Source organism: Symphodus melops, assembly GCF_947650265.1.
Source record: "Symphodus melops genome assembly, chromosome: 1".
NCBI lineage: Eukaryota > Metazoa > Chordata > Actinopteri > Labriformes > Labridae > Symphodus > Symphodus melops.
In genome coordinates, this window is record NC_136691.1 from 31,056,481 (window position 1) to 31,077,866 (window position 21,386).

At 40.8% G+C, this 21,386-nt stretch overlaps 1 protein-coding gene across 1 annotated transcript in view; it reads right to left on the bottom strand.

Moving 5' to 3' along the window:
• Nucleotides 1-12,522: 12,522 nt before the first annotated feature.
• LOC306836590 (NLR family CARD domain-containing protein 3-like) overlaps nucleotides 12,523-21,386 on the bottom strand; it is a 67,324-nt gene continuing 58,460 nt past the window's right edge. The window contains exons 6-7 of the mRNA XM_079363764.1: nucleotides 18,537-18,583; nucleotides 12,523-13,134 (exon numbers count right to left, since the gene is read on the bottom strand). Of these exons, the coding sequence (XP_079219890.1) occupies nucleotides 12,584-13,134; nucleotides 18,537-18,583 (598 nt within the window). The 3' untranslated portion in view covers nucleotides 12,523-12,583. The remainder of the gene's footprint in view (nucleotides 13,135-18,536; nucleotides 18,584-21,386) is intronic.

The window sequence follows — 21,386 nt, forward strand, 5'->3', positions numbered from 1 at the left end:
ATGGATTTTCTCTAAAACAATAAAATAGACTACGGACAACGCCACCTGGGGACTTGCACCCCAGGAGATACACAAATATTAGAACCAAAACAGGAAAATTAAAGACACATAAGTTCGAAAAAACTGAAGAGGCAGAGTCGTTTTACCAAAATATAAAAAAAAAAAAAAAAAAGGTCTTTATTGTAATAAATCAAAAGGAAACAAAATGTAGGTTGAACCGAAGCTGCAGGGAATGAAAATTAAACAAGGACCAAATACTAATAAGTGAATTAAAATAATTGTTTATTTTAATACAAACTAAAATAGTCAAAATCAAATTTACTAGATACATCAAAACACTAATAAAAAAAAAGGAACAAACCAAAACTGAGCTTAAGCCACTTAGTTAAGAGGCAGACTACGCTGAGGAAGGTGCGGGGGTGCTACCACATACTCACCGTTGTGCAGCACAGCAAACCTCACAGCAAACCAAAAACGTCAGTGCCTTGTAATAGTGACCCAGTGCTCTTAACTCTCATGCGAAGTGGAGGAACCTCACCCTGGGTGACTAGCCTCTAAACATAGTGGCTCAGTGGCTGAAAGAAAAGCACAACAAATTAAACCAAACAGAGTAGAAAAAGAACAACTTCAGATGGTGGCAAAACTAAAGCAAACTAATATCAAAACTGAGGCAAAACTAGGCAAAACAGGGGCAAAACAGGGCAAAACAACAGCAGTTAAAACACCTAAAAAAGAAGAAAGACACCATTAATAAAAACACTGGTAAAGTGTAAAGTAAAACCAAGCCACCCTACTCACCAGGAACCCTTCCAAACAAATGCCAGGCTGATCTCAGGCACTCAGGTGCATTAAATATGCCGACCTGATTGATGAGCAAAGGGGGGAGGGGCAGGTGAGAGGCTGCGTTTCAGAGCAGCATGGTTGGATACCACAATCGTTTGTTTGTTTTAAATATATTGACAGAAATGTGGCTGTCTGGGGATTAAAAGGTTCAGGTAAAAAAAAAGGGTAAGTTAGTGGTGAGGCATCCACAGGGAGTTACATGTGGAAACTCCATTTATTTATTAGAAAATGTAAACGGTTTAGAAATTATGCAAATCATAATGCCCGGTGGGAGGGGCTTTTTCTTTAAAAGGAAGGCTGTTTGAGACCTTCTGGGTGGGAAGTCAAGTTACAGAGGAGGTAACAGCTAGAGGAAGAAAAGTTTGTTTGCTCACTATTCATGTTGGAGTTTTGTTCTGTAAATATTTTTTGGAAACATTTTTTTTCTATTTTTTTTTTGTTTTGGATTTTTCACATTTTTGTAAATATTGTGCACTTGTGGAGGCCGGTGAAAAATAAATCCACCAATCACAGTCTTCGACTACGCCCGTGTGTTTTTCAAACTGTTTTTTTGGGTGTTTAATAAGAGAACCCCGCCACACAGTTGTTTCCACAAATTCTCGATAGGATTCAGGTCTGGACTTTGACTTGGCCATTCTAACACCTGGATATGTTTATTTGTGAACCACTCCATTGTAGATTTTGCTTTATGTTTTGGATCATTGTCTTGTTGGAAGACAAATCTCCATCCCAGTCTAGGTCTTTTGCAGACTCCATCAGGTTTTCTTCCAGAATGGTCCTGTATTTGGCTCCATCCATCTTCCCATCAATTTTAACCAGCTTCCCTGACCCTGCTGAAGAAAAGCAGGCCCAAACCATGATGCTGCCACCACCATGTTTGACAGTGGGGATGGTGTGTTCATGGTGATGAGCTGTGTTGCGTTTACGCCAAACATAACGTTTTGCATTGTTGCCAAAAAGTTCAATTTTGGTTTCGTCTGACCAGAGCACCTTCTTCCACATGTTTGGTGTGTGTCCCAGGTGGCTTGTGGCAAACTTTAAACACTTTTATGGATATCTTTAAGAAATGGCTTTCTTCTTTCCACTCTTCCATAAAGGCCAGAGTTGTGCAGTATACGACTGATTGTTGTCCTGTGGACAGAGTCTCCCACCGCAGCTGTACATTTCTGCAGTTCATCCAGAGTGATCATGGGCCTCTTGGCAGCATCTCTGATCAGTTTTCTCCTTGTATGAGCTGAAAGTTTAGAGGGACGGCCGGGTCTTTGTAGATTTGCAGTGGTGTGATACTCCTTCCATTTCAATATTATCGCTTGCACAGTGCTCCTTGGGATGTTTAAAGCTTGGGAAATCTTTTTGTATCCAAATCCAGCTTTAAACTTCTCCGCAACATTATCTCGGACGTGCCTGGTGTGTTCCTTGTTCTTCATGATGCTCTCTGCGCTTTAAACTGACCTCTGAGACTATCACAGAGCAGGTGCATTTATACAGAGACTTGATTACACACAGGTGGATTCTATTTATCATCATTAGTCATTTAGGTCAACATTGGATCATTCAGAGATCCTCACTGAACTTTTGGAGAGAGTTTGCTGCACTGAAAGTAAAGGGGCTGAATAATTTTGCACGCCCAATTTTCAGTTCTTTATTTGTTAATACAGTTTGAAATATCCAATAAATTTTGGGCTTCCGGTGACGTCATGATAGGAACAACAGGTTAGAGACGAAGCTCCGTCAGAAAAAAAATAGAAAACTGTGACAACTATAGATATTTAAGGTCTTCAGATTGGAAATCAATATTTGAATAAGATGTCCTCCTCCTCGAGGAACAAAGGATCCGGAAAACAGGGGACTTTGAAAGAAACAAGCGATAAAATACCGAGTTCAGACAGCGCTAGCTTAAATGCTACTAGCCACAAGGTGTGCGATGTCGAGTCGCTGATGATAGAGGAAGTGAGAAAACTTCGCGAAGAAAATACTCAGGGGCATAAACAAACTGCACAGACCCTTGAACGCCTGGAAAAGGCCGTGGCCGATATGAAAGGGCAGCTTGGTGACCATCAGCAGAGGATTTGAGAGCTGGAAGGGAGAGTGAGCGGAGTGGAAGATGCGGGGGCAAGACAGCACCGCCTGCTACAGTACCTGCTTCAACGTGACAAACAACTCACGGATGTATGTGACGACCTACAAAATAGGTTGAGAAGAAACAACCTTCGAATATTCCAAATACCAGAGATGAGTGAGCAAGGTAGTGTGGCTGAGTTTGTGAAAGACTTGCTACCTGACCTGGACATTAAAATTGAAAGAGCGCACCGCTCGCTCCAGATCAGACCGACAAACCCAGCTGCACCCCCCAGATCAATCATCGTGAGATTCCTGGACGCTGCAGTGAAGGACATTGTTTTGCAGCAAGCATGGAGACAAGGACAGGTGATGTTTCAAGATAAGAGGATATTCTTCGATCAAGATTATTCTCCTGAGCTACAAAGCCACAAGCGAGTTAAGGTACACGCAGTCATCAAGCAGTTAAAGCAAAACGGCATACAGGCCAAGTGCCTATATCCAGCGCGACTGAAGCTCAAGATGGACTCAGGAGAAAAAGTTTTCCCCACGCTGATGAGCGCCGTGGACACTTTGAGAGAGTTGGGAGTCCAGGTGCAGTGTGGAGAGAAGGAGCGCATCAAAGAGAGACTGACTGAAGGATGGAACATCACCGCAAAGAGGAAGAGAAGCAGCATGCTGGCAGCATCGGATCTGAAGGCCATGATGGAGGAAGAGGAGGAGGGCGAATAGTTTAAACAAGGTATATGACACTTAAAACTATCTTAATGTGACTTGAGGCTGAGGTTACTAAACCTATAGAACTGAACTGAATGTATGGACCATGACTGAAGGCTATTAAAACATGATATAAAACCTCAAGGTGTCACAAAGTGTTAAAACAAAAGATAATATGTTCTGACGGAGGACTCTATGTTTACATGAGTGATTCACACTCACTAAGACCTTTTTTACACGTTAATGTAATATTGGTCATTATTGCACATTGTGTGCTATTTACCACAGAGGGGTCAGGTCACCACTCTCTGCCCCATTGTCACCGGGGGTCAGACATAGTTACAGTTTATGTTCTGTGTCTGGCTGGAAATGTGGAAGTTCTGTTCTGTGTTCTTAATGTTCTTATTCTGTTGTACCTGAGACAAGTGGTGAATTTCAGTTTGTTTAGTTTTATACACTGGGAGATGTATATATTTTTCTTTCTAACAGATGCTAATGAATGGACAGGCCTGTGTTACATGAAACAATATGTACAACGATGACATTACTTAATTTAATTACTTACAATATAAAGGGAATAAACAGCCCAATTAAAAGAAAAAAGTTACTGGGACAGCTGAAGAAAATGCACTGCTCCATAGCCTTACTTCAAGAGACACACCTTACAGAAATAGAACACAAAAAATTAAAAAGGGAATGGGTGGATCAAGTTTATAGTAGTTCTTATGGGAAACGCAAAAAGAGAGGGGTAGCTATACTGTTTAGTAGATCCGTGTATTTTCATTGTGAAAAGGTCTGTCAGGATACAGAGGGCCGCTATGTTATGGCTATAGGGACAATTGCTGGACTTAAAATAACGATTTTGAATGCTTATGCACCTAATGAAGACTGCCCTTATTTTTTCAAAAAGCTCGCACATCTAGTAGCAGACAATAGGGAAGGCATTTTTATAATGGGCGGGGACTTGAACTGTGTACTGAATAATAAATTAGATAAACTACCAATATCCTCAAAACCTCAAACCAGAATGTCTAAAAGTCTATTAAATATGTTGAAAGAACTAGGGTTAGTAGATGCATGGCGCCATCTTCACCCAAACGAGAGAGATTTCACCTTTATGTCACAAGTGCATGGAAGTTACTCACGGTTAGATCACATTTTAATTTAAAAAAAAGACATATATAGGGTTAAGAACTGTGCGATTGAATCAATGACCATTTCAGACCATAGCCCAGTTGTAATGGCACTAGACTTGGGATTGGAGCAGTGTATGAAGTACTGGAGAATTAATGTTTCATTACTGACAGATGTTAGAACCAGAGAAGAAATAAGGTCAGCTATACTTGAATATTTTGCTCTGAATGATAATGGAACAGTCTCACCCTCCATCTTGTGGGACGCAGGAAAAGCCACAATAAGGGGAAAAATAATATCAATAGGATCAAGGTTGAAGAAAGACAGACTTAAAAAACAAGTGGAATTAGAAACTGAAATTAAGAAATTAGAAGGTGAACATAAACAACACGGGAAACAGGAAGTGCTTGATAAACTTAAAGCAAATAGAACCAAGTTAGATGAGATATTAACATATAAGGCAGAGGGCGCCCTCAGGTTCATTGATAGAAAATACTACGAACTGGGAAATAAGGCCAGCAGGTTATTATCATTTCAATTACAGAAGGCACAAGCTAGCCCCATAGTTCCTAAAATTAAACAACCTTATTCTGATGATGTTGAAACAAGCCCAAATACTATATCAGATGCCTTTGCTAAATATTATGAACAACTATATAAGGGTCACTTAGAAGAATCAAAAGAAGAAAACATTTATTATTTCTTTAAAAATCTTAAGTTGGCCAAACTGACTGCTGATGAATCCTCTGCATTAGTAGAACCAATTAGAGAAAAAGAGATTAAAGAAACAATAATTAAATTAAAAAATAATAAGTCACCTGGAACAGAGTATATTACAAAGTATTTGTTAATGATCTCACTCCTGTATTATGCAAGCTATATAATTATGTTTTAAACTCGGGAAAACCTCCAGAATCATGGTCAGAGGCTATCATCACTGTCTTACATAAGGAAGGGCATCGTGTATATGGAGAACACTGAAGACAAAGAAGACCTTCAGGGATTTCTGGGTCTTTTGATCCTTTCTGGGGTCTACCGCTCCAGCAAAAATGCTCAGTCTGGGCGTGCAATCTTTTGGGCCACCATGCCTTTGAGGACATTCCACATCATCTCTAGAGTTATCTGTTTTGATGATTGCGACACCAGACCACTACATCTTGCTAGAGAGAAACTGGCTGCAAACGGACATGTGGGATAAGTGGGTGTGCCGCCTGCAGCTCATGTATAGCTGACGTGACAGTGGATGAACGCCTGATCCCATTCAGGGGTCGATATGCCTATCTTTAAATGTGCAGGTAGAGTCAAAAAACAACGTCACAAAAAAGGACATATCCTTCAGGTGCAGAAAAAAGAAAGTGGAAGAGGAGAAAAAAATGCCAAGATAAAAGTATGTTTGCATGACCTGGTAATGAAATGTTCATCAAAGAGATTTGTGTGTCCGTAATTAGCAAATTAGCTAGCTAGTTTAAAAACGGCAGGAATTTTCTCAGGTTGCTGGTGGTGCAGTGGAACTGCTCGTTTCTCTATTCAGTACATATGCTTCGCGCGGGCGGCCCGGGTTCACATCTGGCTTGTGGTGGTCCTTCCAGCATGTTTCTGGGTTCACATCTGGCTCGTGGTGGTCCTTCCTGCATGTTTCTGGGTTCACGTCTGGCTCGTGGTGGTCCTTCCAGCATGTTTCTGGGTTCACATCTGGCTCGTGGTGGTCCTTCCTGCATGTTTCTGGGTTCACGTCTGGCTCGTGGTGGTCCTTCCTGCATGTTTCTCCCCACTTTTTGACCCTATCCACAATCCTTTTCTGCAATAAAGGCTGTAATATGCGACAAAATAAATCTGAAATAAATAAATTTAAAAAAAAAGAAAAGCTAAATGTATCTTTTAACTGCCTGTTCAAATAGCAAAATATTCATGCCAAAGGAATTTAAATTTGGTAGACTGTGCTCTCTTTGTACAAAGTGAACATTAAATAATAACAATTCGGTGCAAAAGCGCCTAACGAATGCAGGCATGATGAATGGTTCATGTACAGTGCCTTGCGAAAGTATTCGGCCCCCTTGAACTTTTCGACCTTTTGCCACATTTCAGGCATCAAACATAAAGATATAAAACTGTAATTTTTTGTGAAGAATCAACAATAAGTGGGACACAATCATGAAGTGGAACAAAATTTATTGGATATTTCTTTTTTTTGAACTCTTTATTTAGACTTTTTCAGTTTAACATAGAACATTATCTGAGACACGATCAGTGGTGCGAGAAGAAAAAAAAACAAAAAAAAACAAACATGTTGCATACATAAATATTGCTAGATATGATGCAAATATACATCAAACATACATTACACATTGCAGTAATAAAGAAAAACAAACAGAAAAACATACAGACAGAAAAAATAAAAAATAAAAAATACAATAAATCAATTAAATAAATAAATAGATTCACTCCATATCAGGGCCCGTTTTTATTACTTAAGAAACCACCTCAACAACCCAAATAGTTCACAATATCAGGTATTTTCTGACCATGCTCCACCTCCGATCAAAAAGCTCCATTTTCAGCTGTAGTGATGCAGTCATTCTTTCCATAAGATACACCTGTCTCAACCTTTGCTTCCATTCAGCCACAGTTGGTGATTTAACCTTCTTCCAGTTTGCTGTTATATTTTTCTTGGCAACCAATAATAAAATATGCAGAACATATCTTTGTTCAGCAGTGAAAAGGTCGACCAGTATGACACCAAGTAAGTAAAACAGTACATTTGAAGGGATTTCTCTTTTCATAATTTTCTCAATTTCGTCTTTAATATTTTTCCAGTATTCAAAAATAACTGGACAGTCCCAGAATATGTGCGTATGATCTCCTGTTTTACCACATTGTCTCCAGCACAGAGCTGCTGAGGGATCTTTAACAAAATTTGAAATAGCCAAAGGAGTATGAAAAAATCTGGTTTTGAGTTTCCAGTCGAATTCCCTCCACTGCTGACTGTTGATACCTTTATGACTGCTGTTACAAAGTTTGTCCCAAAGTTCATCTTCTATTATTGTATTAGATTCCAATTCCCACTTTACCTTAATATTATAAGTATTCTCACAAAAGTCTGATGAAAGTCTTTTGTAGAGATGGGAGACATGTTTACTTAATGGAAGACGTTTTTCCAAGATTGTAATAAAATATAGTTCTATACTATTTGGGGTTTTGCCAATTCGTTCTTTTTCTTTATGATTTGTAATGTAGTGCCTAATTTGCAAATATCTATAGAAATCATTTGAGGGAAGGTCAAATTGTTCCTGAAGTTGGGTAAAGGACTTTAAGTGTGTTTCCTCAAATAACTGGTTAAAAATAATGAGACCTTTAGCTGCCCATCTCCTAAAGCCATGATCTGAAATGGAAGGTGGGAAATCAACATTGCCCACTATGGGCATAGCTCGAGACATTGATCCACTGTCTTTAAGCATCTTTTTAACTTCTGCCCAAACCTTTATAGTATGTTTTTTCCATTCATTTCCAATCCTCTTTTTATTGACATGTTTCAAATCCAAAAAAGGCAGGACAGATAACGGTGCACCTTTAACTTCACCTTGTTCTATTTGGGTCCACTTTGCTTCCTCGTCTCCGCTGATCCAGGTCACAATCGCTGCGAGCTGAGCTGCCCAGTAATAAAATTTCAAATTCGGCAATGCCAGACCTCCTTTAATTTTAGCCAAATAAAGTATTTTCAGTCTAATTCTGGGTCTCTTGTGTTGCCATATAAATTGAGATATTAATTTGTTTAACATGGTAAAAATGAAAACTGGAACTCTTATGGGCAGCAATTGGAATAAAAACAGGAGACGAGGAAGCAGATTCATCCTTATGGTTTCGACTCTGCCAAACAGAGACAGGGGGAGGACTTCCCAGCGGTTCAGATCGCTCCTTATTTGTTTAATTAGCTTATTATAGTTTGCTTCAAATAGTTTTGTGTTTTGAGGTGTTATAATAATTCCTAGGTACCTAAATCCTTGTTTAGACCAGTGAAATGACACTATGTTGTTAAGTTGATTTGGCCACACTCCTGATATCATCATTGCCTCTGATTTATTCTGATTAATTCTATATCCGGAAATGTCTCCATACTCTTTTAAACACTGCATGAGTCGAGGTATTGAAGTAAGAGGATGTTTCATAAAGAGCAAGATGTCGTCCGCAAATAAAGACATTTTATGAATTCTCCCCCCACCGTCCTCAACCCCCTCAATCTGAACGTCCTGCCGTATGGCCTCCGCCAGAGGCTCGATGCTAAGAGCAAAGAGGACGGGGGACAGAGAATCTCCCTGTCTTACTCCTCTCTCTATGTCGAAAAAATCTGAACAATGCCCATTTACTCTAATTTTCGATTTGGGATTCTTGTATAGCAACCGAAACCAACTAGCAAATTTTTGACCAAATCCCATCTCAATAAGTGTTTGTTCTAGAAATCTACCTGGTCAAATGCTTTCTCAGCATCTAAGCTGAGAAGCATTGACGCTTGTGTATCTTTTACCATAAGTGACTGCAGGTTTAATGCTCTCCTGATATTATTTGTCCCATGACGGCCTGATATGAACCCTGTTTGATCTGGATTTATTAGTTTCTTAATGTATTTTTGTATTCTAGTTGCCAAAATGGATGTTAATATTTTGTAGTCCACACATAAGAGACTAGGGCGATAACTAGAACACAGCAGCGGATTTTTCCCTTCCTTATTGGTCATTTCCAGCACTATCTTTAATATGTCATCTGACATAAACAACTTGAAAGCAGACTTTATGCTATCAGCTTGAGAAGCGGCATATCTTGTTGGCCCTCTGGGGCTCCCCTCCTTCTCTGCACCCAACATATGATGTCAATCGATTGACGGAACGGAGGACCAAAGAACATTTCCATCCTTGGACATGAAATGATCCTCAACTTCGTCAGGATCCTCTTCATCACTAGAAGTCCTTTCCGTTTCATAAAGATCTTCCTCATTTTCTGTAAGGTTTTCTTTTTGTGAAACCTCCTCTTCTTCTGAACATTCTTCATCGTCTTTCTCCTCCTCAAAAAGGGCTAAAAATTAGTGTATGTCCAATGTACTGGAAAGCGCAATAGTGTGACCCATTGCAGCACTACATGTCTTGAATTTCCCTCGGGATCAATAAAGTATCTATCTATCTATCTATCTATCTATCTATCTATCTATCTATCTATCTATCTATCTATCTATCTACAGTTGTGCTCATAAGTATTCATACCCATACTAAAATTAACTAATTCTCAATTCTTTTCTACAATTAAGCTTGGATGTTGCGGATACACCTATACTAAGGGAGACACAGTTGTTACACAACAATCCAGAACACATTTTAATTGGGCTGATGAGGATTATGTCATTTGTTATAGTATTTCTATTTTCACCCCTGTTCAAATGTATTCATACCCTTGTCCTTCTGAAGTACTAAGGTAAATATTTTTCCTGGTTCAGGTACTTTTTCACTCCATAGGTGTGTCCAATTAATTAATTAACAATTGAAAGTGAATATTGGTTGCCAGAAAGTTCACTGGCCCTATAAATTAAGGAGTATTGGTGAGTCCACTGTCAGTTCATCATCAATGCCAGACTCAACACCATGGTCAAGCAGAAAGAACTGAGTGAGGACCTAAGATCCCGTATTGTGGAGGCGCACAAGGAAGGTTTGGGTTATAAAAGCAATATCCAAGTGTTTTCAAGTCCATGCAGCCACAGTCCAGAGTATTGTTAAGAATTTTAAGGCATTCAACACAGTGAAGAGCCTTAAAAGACCTGGAAGGAAGCCCAAAGTGTCAGACAGACTTGCCAGAAAATTGGTTCGGGCCGCCACCATCAACCCACGAATCACCACCAAGGAGATGTTGCAGGGTATCAGTGACAAAGGAACCAGTATCTCCAGACAAACACTCCAGAGGACGTTGAACAGGGCAGGACTCCATGGACGCCGACCACGGAAGACTCCATTGCTCAAGCCTAACCATACAATATCGCGTCTTGACTTCGCCAAAGGTCACCTGAATGAAGAAGAGGCCTTTTGGTTGTCGGTTCTGTGGTCAGATGAGGTAAAGATAGAGCACTTTGGGCACAGAGATGTCGCTTTTGTTTGGCGAAAGAAGGGTGAAGCTTTCAAACCAAACAACACAGTGCCAACTGTCAAGCATGGAGGAGGAAGCATAATGCTGTGGGGCTGTTTCTCAGCGAGTGGGACCGGTAACCTCGTTAAGGTGGATGGCATCATGAGGAAGGAACAGTACATCAGTACCCTCCAAGAGAACATCCGACAGTCAGCGGCAAAGCTTGGTCTGGGGCCACAGTGGATCTTCTAACTGGATAATGACCCCAAACATACCGCCAAAATGGTCAAGAAATGGTTTGAGGACAACACAATCAATGTTTTGAAATGGCCAAGCCAAAGCCCCGACCTCAACCCTATCGAAAATCTGTGGAGGCAACTCAAGATGAAGGTCAAAGCAAGAAAACCAACCAATTTTCAGGACCTGGAGAGAATTTCAAAGGAGGAGTGGGCCAAAATCCCAGTGGACCTCGTAGTAAACTACAGGAGACGTCTTGAATCTGTAATAGCAAATAAAGGCTATGCCATTAAGTATTAAATCATGTTAGAAACAGGGGTATGAATACTTCTGAACATGACATTTTTTGCCAATTTGTTAAATAAAGCTGAAATAAGAATGAAATTTGTCAGCAAGACATATGTCATATTTGTGAAAGCCTATTTCAACCTTTTTATGTAATTAGTTGGAGAATAAATGAATTTAGCAAAGAAATACACAAGCAATAGCAAAACGATGCAAGGGGTATGAATACTTATGAGCACAACTGTATGTCCTATGACCCAGGAAGGCAACAGGTGCTATACATTTTTGATAAAACACAAATAATTTGTCATAATTTATTTTACTTGCTAAGACCATAGTAGGGGACCGTCCATGTAATTTTCAGGCAATTATCTTTAAGAAAACCGAAATTTAGACAATGTAACTTTTGATAACTGGTCAAATTGACCCGGGGACAATAGGTAGGGGTGATCGTGCCACTTCGCGCCGTTGTATGTATAGATAGGCAGGCTGCATGGTGATCCATGGCACCGCGCACGCATACACTTGCGAGCGGACCGCTGAGCCGCACGCTTACACGTGCTAGCGGCGCGCTGAGCCGAACCATGTTTTCTTTTTCTGATGTCTATATTAGACATCAGATTTTCAGCACAAAAAGCCCATTACAATAAATTCAATGTGACAATTACAAATATATGGACTCAAAGATGCATAAGCGTTTCTCTTATGAAGATTTGAACATGGTGGTTGAAATCAGAGTTCCTGAGTGGAGATATAAATGATTATCTTTTGTCAGGTCAGTTCTTGGTTACAGCTTCAACTCAACTCAACTTTAACTTCATTTGTCCCCGGAGGGCGATTTGTTGTATGGCAAAGAGAAGCAAATAGTTAGTCCTGTTGATTGTCTATCCAAGGTTTACGAGTTAATAATATACTCTCCCCAACACTTGTCAGAGAGGGAGAGACTTTTAAATCTTTAATTCGTTTCTTTGATCTTGATTGAAGGTATGTTTAATCAACCGACTGTTTTCTGAGTGTGGATTAAGAGCGTCTTTAAAGCTTTTTTTTAATTGGAGAGATCAGCACAATACAGACATTACAGAAGGAGGTCCATTTTAGAACATTTAACTCCCATTCTCACCCCACCCCCCATTACCAGGCCCACCAACCATGAAACAGACCAGCTGGACAGAGTGAACAAAGTCAGCTGATCTTCAGTCAGCAGTGTTTCTCAGACCGACACATCACACAGAGACACTGAAGAACCAGGAGACCAGAACCAGAGCCTAAACCCAGGATAGAGAGGTTCAGTGAATGTGGTGTTGAAGGTGTGGAGGTGGATCAGTGTGTCAGAGGAGACTCTGTAAAAGGACAGAGAGCCAGCAGGACAGTCCACATACACCGCTACTCTGTGAGAGACAGACGAGGAGGAGGAGGAGGAGATCTTTGTATCTCTGTTGTTGTGCCTGACAGAGTAACCTTCATCAGAGCAGATCAGACTCCAGGACTTATCATTATCTCCAAACAAACATTCAGCACTGGTTCCTTTTCTTCTGATTCCTCTGTAACTCACTGATACAGAAACCTTTCCTATCCACTCGACCTCCCAGTAACAGCGACCAGTCAGACCAGTCCTACACAGCAGCTGAGTCCAGAAGTTAAATCTGTCTGGATGATCAGGATATGGCTGATGCTCCTCCACACGTATCACCTTCCTGTTGTTGTCAGACAGTTTCAGGTCTCTGCTCACTGTGTTTGTGTCCAGTTTCAGCTCACAGGCATCTGATGGAGAATAAAGACACAACACAGCTGCAGGTTATCATCTGTTCATTCATCAAGAACTTTACAGACACCTACTGAGAAGAAAAATCCAGACCCTCAACAGGCAGTTCAAAAGAGCAAGTGGAGAAGAAAAGGGGCATAAAAGATCTAACCAATAGACTTTGAGGTCAACTGTGTGGACTTTGAAGAGCTGAAAGGTCAAGACTTCTGAGGAGGAAGAAGGAACTCAAGCGAGCTCAGTTCAGAAAGGTCCCATACAGGTTCACAAAACCCTGTTGGATGAAGAAAGTTCTGGGAAACGGAGCTGCTCCAAAGTTGACAAGGAGTTCCTCAAAGAGAGCCACAACGACCCTCTCTGGGGCCAGGCTTTAAGTATGTATAGGCAGCATTGCGACCCCAGTGGAGTTTGACACAAGGAAGGAAGTAAGTCATATCATATATTTCTAACTGCTTTCATTGCTTTTTATTTGTACAATCATGCATGCATTTTTTTATATAAACTCGTAATGTGATAAAGCCTGTGACCCTGCAGTGTTATGTTAAGGTGGTAATCGTATCACTCTGCCTAACTGCATGGCAGCTTCATAGCTGGAAGGTCAAGGAGAGATCACCATATCTTGAGCAAAAACCACATAAGAACTTGTGTGAGTGTATAATGCCTCTGCAAATTCTGAAAGCAATGCAACTGCAGTAATTTTGAGAGTTCTGATGCGGATGCAGCTGCATTGTTGACATTTTTCAAAGCTCTGGACGAAGACCCAGTTTGGCTATAAAAGGGCTGTGAAAAGTTGATTCTTGCTAAAGGCTTCATGCTATTCTGATTCTTAAAATTTGCTTTTTGGTTCTCTGAGACCGAATCTTTAAAAAACCCCAAGTGTCTACACACTAAACCTCGGGATGTAAGTATAAGCAGCCACACCACGGCACACATACAGTGGTATGCAAAAGTTTGGCCACACCTGTAAATTTCACGATTTTTCTTTTATAAGTCATTGGTTGTTTTGATAAGAAATGTCAGTTAAATATATCATATAGGAGACAAACACAGTGATATTTGAGAAGTGAAATAAAGTGTATATTATTTACTGAAAGTAATAATCAATCAATCAATCAATCAATCTTTATTTATATAGCGTCAATTCATAACAGGCACTATCTCAAGACACTTTACAAAAGCAGGTAAATGACCTTACAGTTTGTCTGTTAACATTAACAAAAGAGCAGGTAACAAGACCATGCTCATTGTTATGTTTACAAAAAGCAGGTAAAGGCCATCCTCACCAACAGTCCCAAGGAACCTAAGAGAGCTCAGGAGCTCCCAGAAAAAGGAGAGGTTAGAATATAAAGATAGTGACAAGCAGTAATAAGATATGAAAGCTGGGAGAGAAAGAGGGAGAGAGAGATAAGAGATCCTGGTTCCAGTTCCCCTGGTAGTCTAGGCCTATAGCAGCATAACTATGAGCTGGTCCTAAGCCAGCCCTAACTATAAGATTTATCACAAAGAAAAGTTTGAAGTCTATTCAAGTCCAATAGTGACATGAAAGCCGTGCTAAGACTGTCATTAACAACATCCACATGGATATTGAAATCACCTACAACAATTATTCTATCACTGCTAAGAACTATGTTTGATAGAAATTCTGCAAATTCAGATAGAAATTCTGAATATGGGCCAGGAGGGCGGTAAATTATGTAAACAAAATTAGGCATGTGCATAAATTTAGGCACCCTTGACATTTCATTGATTTCAATACCTTTAGCATTAATTATTGGAACTCAAAATTGGTTTGGTAGCCTCAGTGAGCCTTCAGCTCCATACACAAGTTAAACTAATCACGAGAAAGGGTATTTAAGTGTTTCTCCTCTTTGCATGTTCTCTGAATAGTCAAATTACCTGAAACAATGATTGCTCAACATCATGGTTTGGAGAAGGATACAGAAAACTACTTAAAAAATTTAAGCTCTCAGTTTGTGTGAGAAACATTGTGAGGAATTGGAAGAGCACAGGCACAGGTCTAGTTAAGGCCCTAAGTGGCAGACCTAGAAAAATCTCAGATAAGCACAGGCGAAGGATGGTGAGAACAGTCACCCAACAGACCAGCTCCACAGACCTGCAACATCATCTTGCTGCAGATGGTATCATTGTGCATCGTTCAACTATTCAGCAGCGCACATTACACAAGGAGATGCTGTATGGAAGTAAGTAATGCAGAAAAAGCCTTTTCTCTTAAACCACCACAAACACACTTGAGGTGTGCTAAAGCACATTTGAACAAGCCAACTTCATTTTGGAATAAGGTGCTGTGGACTGATGAAACTAAAATATCATAATTTGGGCAAACCAAGGGATGTTATTCATGGCGGAAAAAGAACACAGCAAGAAAAACACTTGCTACCTACAGTAAAATTTGGTGGCAGTTCCATCATGCTGTGGGTCTGTGTGGTCAGTGTAGGGACTGGGCATCTTGTTGAAGTTGAGGGATTCCACTCAATATTAGCAGATTCTTGAGAACAATATCCAGGAATCAGGGACAAAGTAGAAGTTGCGCCAGGGCTGGATCTTTAAATAAGACACCAACCCTAAACATTGCTTGAAATCGACTCAGGCATTCATGCAAAGAAATAAAATGGTCTGGAATGGCCATCTCAGTCCCCAGACCTGAATATCATTGAAAATTTCTGGTGTGATTTAAAACGGCTGTCCATGCTTAGAAACCATCAAACCTGACTGAACTGGAGATGTTTTGTAAAGAATAATGGTCTAAAATACCTTCCACAAGAATCCAGACTCTAATTGAAAGCATTTAGAGATTTTTCTGTAAAAGGAGGATGCACAAAATATTTAATTTAATTTTTCTTTTGGGGTGTTTACATTTATGCACATGCCTAATTTTGTTTACATAATTATTGCACACTTTCAGTAAACCATATACACTTGATTTCACTTCTCAAATATCACTGAGTTTGTCTCCTATATGATATATTTAACTGACATTTCTTATCAAAACAACCAATGACTTATAAAAGGAAAATTTACAGGGGTGCCTAAACTTTTACATACTAACTTTGACTTTACAAATGATACACACCTGGCATCCGAGTGAGGAGGGTTGCAGTAAATCCCTCTCTAGGGCCCCCAAACCTCCAGGGGCTAACAGGGTCCTAATTTAAGGGCTATACTTAAATCTAACTATTCTAGAAATTAATGTTAGGTATTTAATCCCAGGACCATGTGGTTTTATAAGTCTTTAGGTTTTATAAACCTTCTTGACTGGGTGCTAGAGGAGTAACTTTCCATAGCTCTAGTACTAAGACATAGTAGATGAGCAGCTGGTAGGGAGCGAGCCCGCTCATAGTTCTAGATAACAGTAGACTAGTGGGCAATGAACTTCTTTTCGCTAAAGGTAAAGTTATTCAGGACATGCAACAGTCCCAAAGGAGATAGATTTTGCCAACATCAGTGTTGAAGGGAAGATCGTTTTCACTGTCCTGGCTAAATGAATGACTACCTAAATGTTGGAAAAACAACTTAATCGACACAATGATTTAGAGGGGAGGTATACCACGTTAATCTGGTTGCTTATAACACACAGGTCCTCAACCAGCTGATGAGAGAGGCAAAAGTAAGTAAAGGCAACCAAACGGTTGTCTGGCTTGACTTGGTCAATGCATATGAGTCAATCCCTCATGACCTCATCAACACTGCGATGGACCATTACTATCCCCGATCACATCAGGAGTATGATCCCTGGTTATTTTGATGGCTTCAGCTTAAGGTTCAAGGCTGCCCATTTCACAACCCAGTAACAGGAGCTGAAAAAAGGGCTTTACATCAGATCTGGGCAGTTACAGCTTCCTCCATCATCAGTGGTCGAGGAGTACAAGGTGGCAAAGTGCTGGGTGGTGATGGTGTTCAGAGACTCTAGCGATGATAAGACCAGAAGCGCTGGCATCACCATAAGATTTGGACGCAAATAGGCTGCTGACTCTGTGGAGAAACTGACCCAAGGCAAAGAATAGACTTGGTACAAGATCAGGTCCGAGACCTGGAGTTCAGATTGCAAAGAGGCTGGACGAGGTGGAATCGGCCCAAATGGACGGTGACATGGCCTGAACTCTAGAGACTGGAGCCCTTCTACATCTCTTTCCTGCTTCGATCAGTGTATGACACCCTTCCAACTCCAACAAACCTGCACAGATGGGGAATGAGGGAGGACCCACTGTGCAAGTTATGTGGAAGGAGAGAGGAACACTGGCACACATACAGGCTGGGTGCAAGACTGCACCAAACCAGGGAGGATACACGTGGCCACAACAAGGTCCTCAGGGTCATGCCGAGATCTTAGACTGGGAGAGGAAAAAGGAAACACCAAACTCATAAGAGAGCAATAACCATGGCATTAATAAAGTTCATGAGGGAGGGTGAGAAGCCAGCCTCCTCCAAGAAGACCAGGAAGAGCCTCCTGCAGATGGCCAAAGAATGGCAGATGAGCGTGGACCTTGGAAAAAAGCTTCACTTCGCTGAATGCATCCAAATATCCCTGATACCTGATGTGGTCCTATAGCCCGGAGGGAGGGAAAGGTTCATACTGATTGAACTCACAGGAAGATGGCTAGGATCAAAGCGACCAAATACTCTGAATTGGTCCAGCACTGTTGTGTCAGCAGGCTAGCAGTGTCTGTATGGAACACACTTAAAAATACAAAAACAGAAACTCCATTTAGACTGAAATGTATCTTTTGACATGAGTTCAAAAGTGATGAGTCATGTCAACAAAAAGAAACCCCCTTTCATGAGGTTCAGGTGGATTTGATCCACATGATTTGATGGAAATAACTCAATGTAATCATTCTCATTGTCTGCCATTCACCATTGATCATTGTCAATGCAAACTGTTTCTGTTCTCATTGAAGGAAAGGAGCCTCGAGGGTGGAAGTCATGGAAAGTGATGGGAAGAAAGGAGGAGATGAAAACTTGTGATGTGAAATATGAAGCATTCCAAATGTTTGTGTGTCTATCTCTATCTGAAGTGTTGAAACGATTGTAAAGTGAAATTCAAAGTGATAATCAAGTGCTAAGATAATCACCATCAATCACAACCAATAGAATTGTATGGTTTACAGCACACACTTATTGTTACTTGAGCTCAACCATGAGCAGCTGCCCAGCAGACAACATCAAAACCAAAAATGTGCACAAAAAGTGCATGTTGTAAATCCTACATTTGTAATCTCTACAGTTATTCTAATCCCTGGATTATCACTTTTATTTCAGTTTACACCTTTATTTTGTAATATTTCAACTCTCTTCATCACCTTCACTTTTATCATCACTTTGTGTTACTTCCATCATCCAACATGTGCTGCTTTGTTCTGATGAAGAGAAATGAAAACACACTCACACTTCCTCAGACCAGGATCCAGTCTGTGCAGTCCACCATGATCCAATCTGGAGGAAGAAACCAGATCAGAATCTACTTCATCCACCTTCATTTAAATCACCATCAGACAAGAAGCAGAGTTCATCATCTTATTTTCACCTTGGTAATATCTCTAAGATCAGGCAGATCGCAAAATGATGCTGAAAAACTAGTTCATGCATTTGTTACCTTCAGATTGGATTACCGTATTTTCCGCCCTATAAGGCGCACCGTATTATTCCCACAATGACATTCTTGTGGCTATGGACAAAAAAAGCTCAGTGGTTGTAGTGCTACTGGACTTGACTGCTGCATTTGACACCGTGGATCATGCCATTCTCATCTCCCGACTTCAACACACTGTCGGTCTCCAGGGGGCGGTGCTCAAATGGTTCTCATCATATCTCACAAACAGGACTTTTTCAGTAATGCTGAATGACCTTACATTGTCGCCAACCCCTCTGTCAACTGGAGTACCCCAAGGTTCCATTCTGGGACCTATTCTGTTTGCACTGTACATGCTGCCACTTGGACAACTCATCACCAGACATAATATCCAGTTCCATTTCTACGCCTACGACCTTCAGATCTACCTTCCAGTGATCCTGAGCAACCGTTCTGCACTGGAACCTCTTCAAAACTGTCTTCAGGACATCAAAGAATGGCTTGCACAGAACTTCCTTCATTTAAATAAAGGGAAAACTGAGTATATTCTGTTCAGCCCTGACTCACCACAAAATTCACCCTGTTTTGACCCTGTAACACCTGAATTTGCTCTGTGAGAAACCTGGGTGTGATATTAGGCAATAGACCTGGCACCAGGATCTCTTATCTCTCTCTCCCTCTTTCTCTCCCAGCTTTCATATCTTATTACTGCTTGTCTCTATCTTTATATTCTAACCTCTCGTTTTTTCTGGGAGCTCCTGAGCTCTCTTAGGTTCCTTGGGACTGTTGGTGAGGATGGCCTGCCCAAACAACCCCCCGCCCCCCCCCCCAGGATGGCCTTCCCAGACCCCCCGCCCCCAAACCTATCCTATCCTATCCTATCCTTCTTTCTGCATCTTGTCCCATCTCCCCCATCACATTTTCAAGGCCAGCCCAGTTTAGCAGATGGCTGTTGACGGATGACGGATTCAGCTGAGCTCTTGTAATATAGCCATAAATAAGGTCCTTTACCTGCTTTTTGTAAACATAACAATGAGCATGGTCTCGTTACCTGCTCTTTCGTTAATGTTAACAGACAAACGGTAAGGTCCTTTACCTGCTTTTGTAAAGTGTCTCGAGATAACGCTTATGAATTGACGCTATATAAATAAAGATTGATTGATAAATAAAGATTGAATAGACTGAAATATGACAAACAAATATGTGCAGTGGTAAAGGTGAGTTTTTTCCACTAAGACTCCTTGCGAAGGTCAAACCATTCTTGTCCCGAGCTGACCTCGAAAAGGCCATTCACGCCTTCATCAGCTCGCGGTTAGACTACTGCAATGCCTTTTACGCTGGACTCAACCACTCTCTCCTCCAAAAGCTCCAACTGGTACAGAATGCAGCAGCACGCCTCCTCTCAGGCACCTCCAAACACTCACACATGACTCCAGTCCTCTGTTCCCTTCACTGGCTCCCGGTGTGGTACAGGGTGGACTTCAAAGTCCTTTTATTTGTCTTTAAAGCCCCGGCCACCTCAGTGAACTTTTAACCCTCTATAACCCAGTCAGGAATCTGAGCTCTGCAGATCTCACCACCTTGGTCATCCAAGGGGGGGTTGCTGTTTTAGGCCCTAAACTGTGGAACGCTCTCCCAGCTCACATCCAATCTGCCACCGAGCTCACAACTTTTAGGTCAGCGTTAAAAACCCATTTATTCAGGCTAACATTTCAAACATAGCCACTAATTGGACTGTTGCATTTTAATTTTAATTTTACTGTTGTGTTTTAATTATGTTTTAGTAGAATTGCTTTTGTTCTTGTTTTTACCCTGGAAAGCACCTTGTGCACCATTTGGTACTGGAAGGTGCTCTACAAATAAAATTTGATTGATTGATTGATTGATTTTAAGAATAGACTTAAAACTTTTCTTTTTCTTTGTTATATTCAGCAATGTCTATCACGTCACGTCGTGCATCTACTGCCCCTTTAGTCTATCATTCTCTGCGCAGATGGGCTCAAGTGCGTAAGCACTTCGGCTGGCAGGCTGGCTCTCTTTGTGCTCCAATTGTGGCAAACCATCCATTTCCCCCCTCACTCGATCATAACTCTTTCTTAGCCTGGCGAGAGAAAGGTATTATCTCATTTAAAGATCTGTATATAGCAGATACTCTTGCTTCATTTGACCAGCTTCGAGTGAAATTTGATTTAAAGAAATCACATTTTTTTAGATTTCTGCAGGTCCAGGATTGGATTCGCAACCACACGCCTTCATATCCTGCGCTCCCTGAACAGCAACCTATAAATACTCTTTTTCCAACAGCTCCATCTAACAAAGGCATAATATCCGCCATATATATGAAACTCTCCTCTTTACAGTTGGCATCTCTTGATACATTGAGAGCTGCATGGCAGGCTGATCTGAATTTACAAATTACAGATACTGAATGGGCAGACATTTTTTCAAGGATACACTCCTCGTCCATTTGTGCCAGGCACGGCCTAATTCAATTCAAAGTTGTACACAGATTTCACTTGTCCAAAGCCAGACTTGAAAGGATGTATCCAGCACTGGATGACTCGTGCAATAGATTTCGTGCAGTAGTTTCTCACCTGCAACTTTAGCCCATACATTCTGGTCCTGTCCGATGCTTTCGGGTTATTGGTCTTCTATATTCGATGCTCT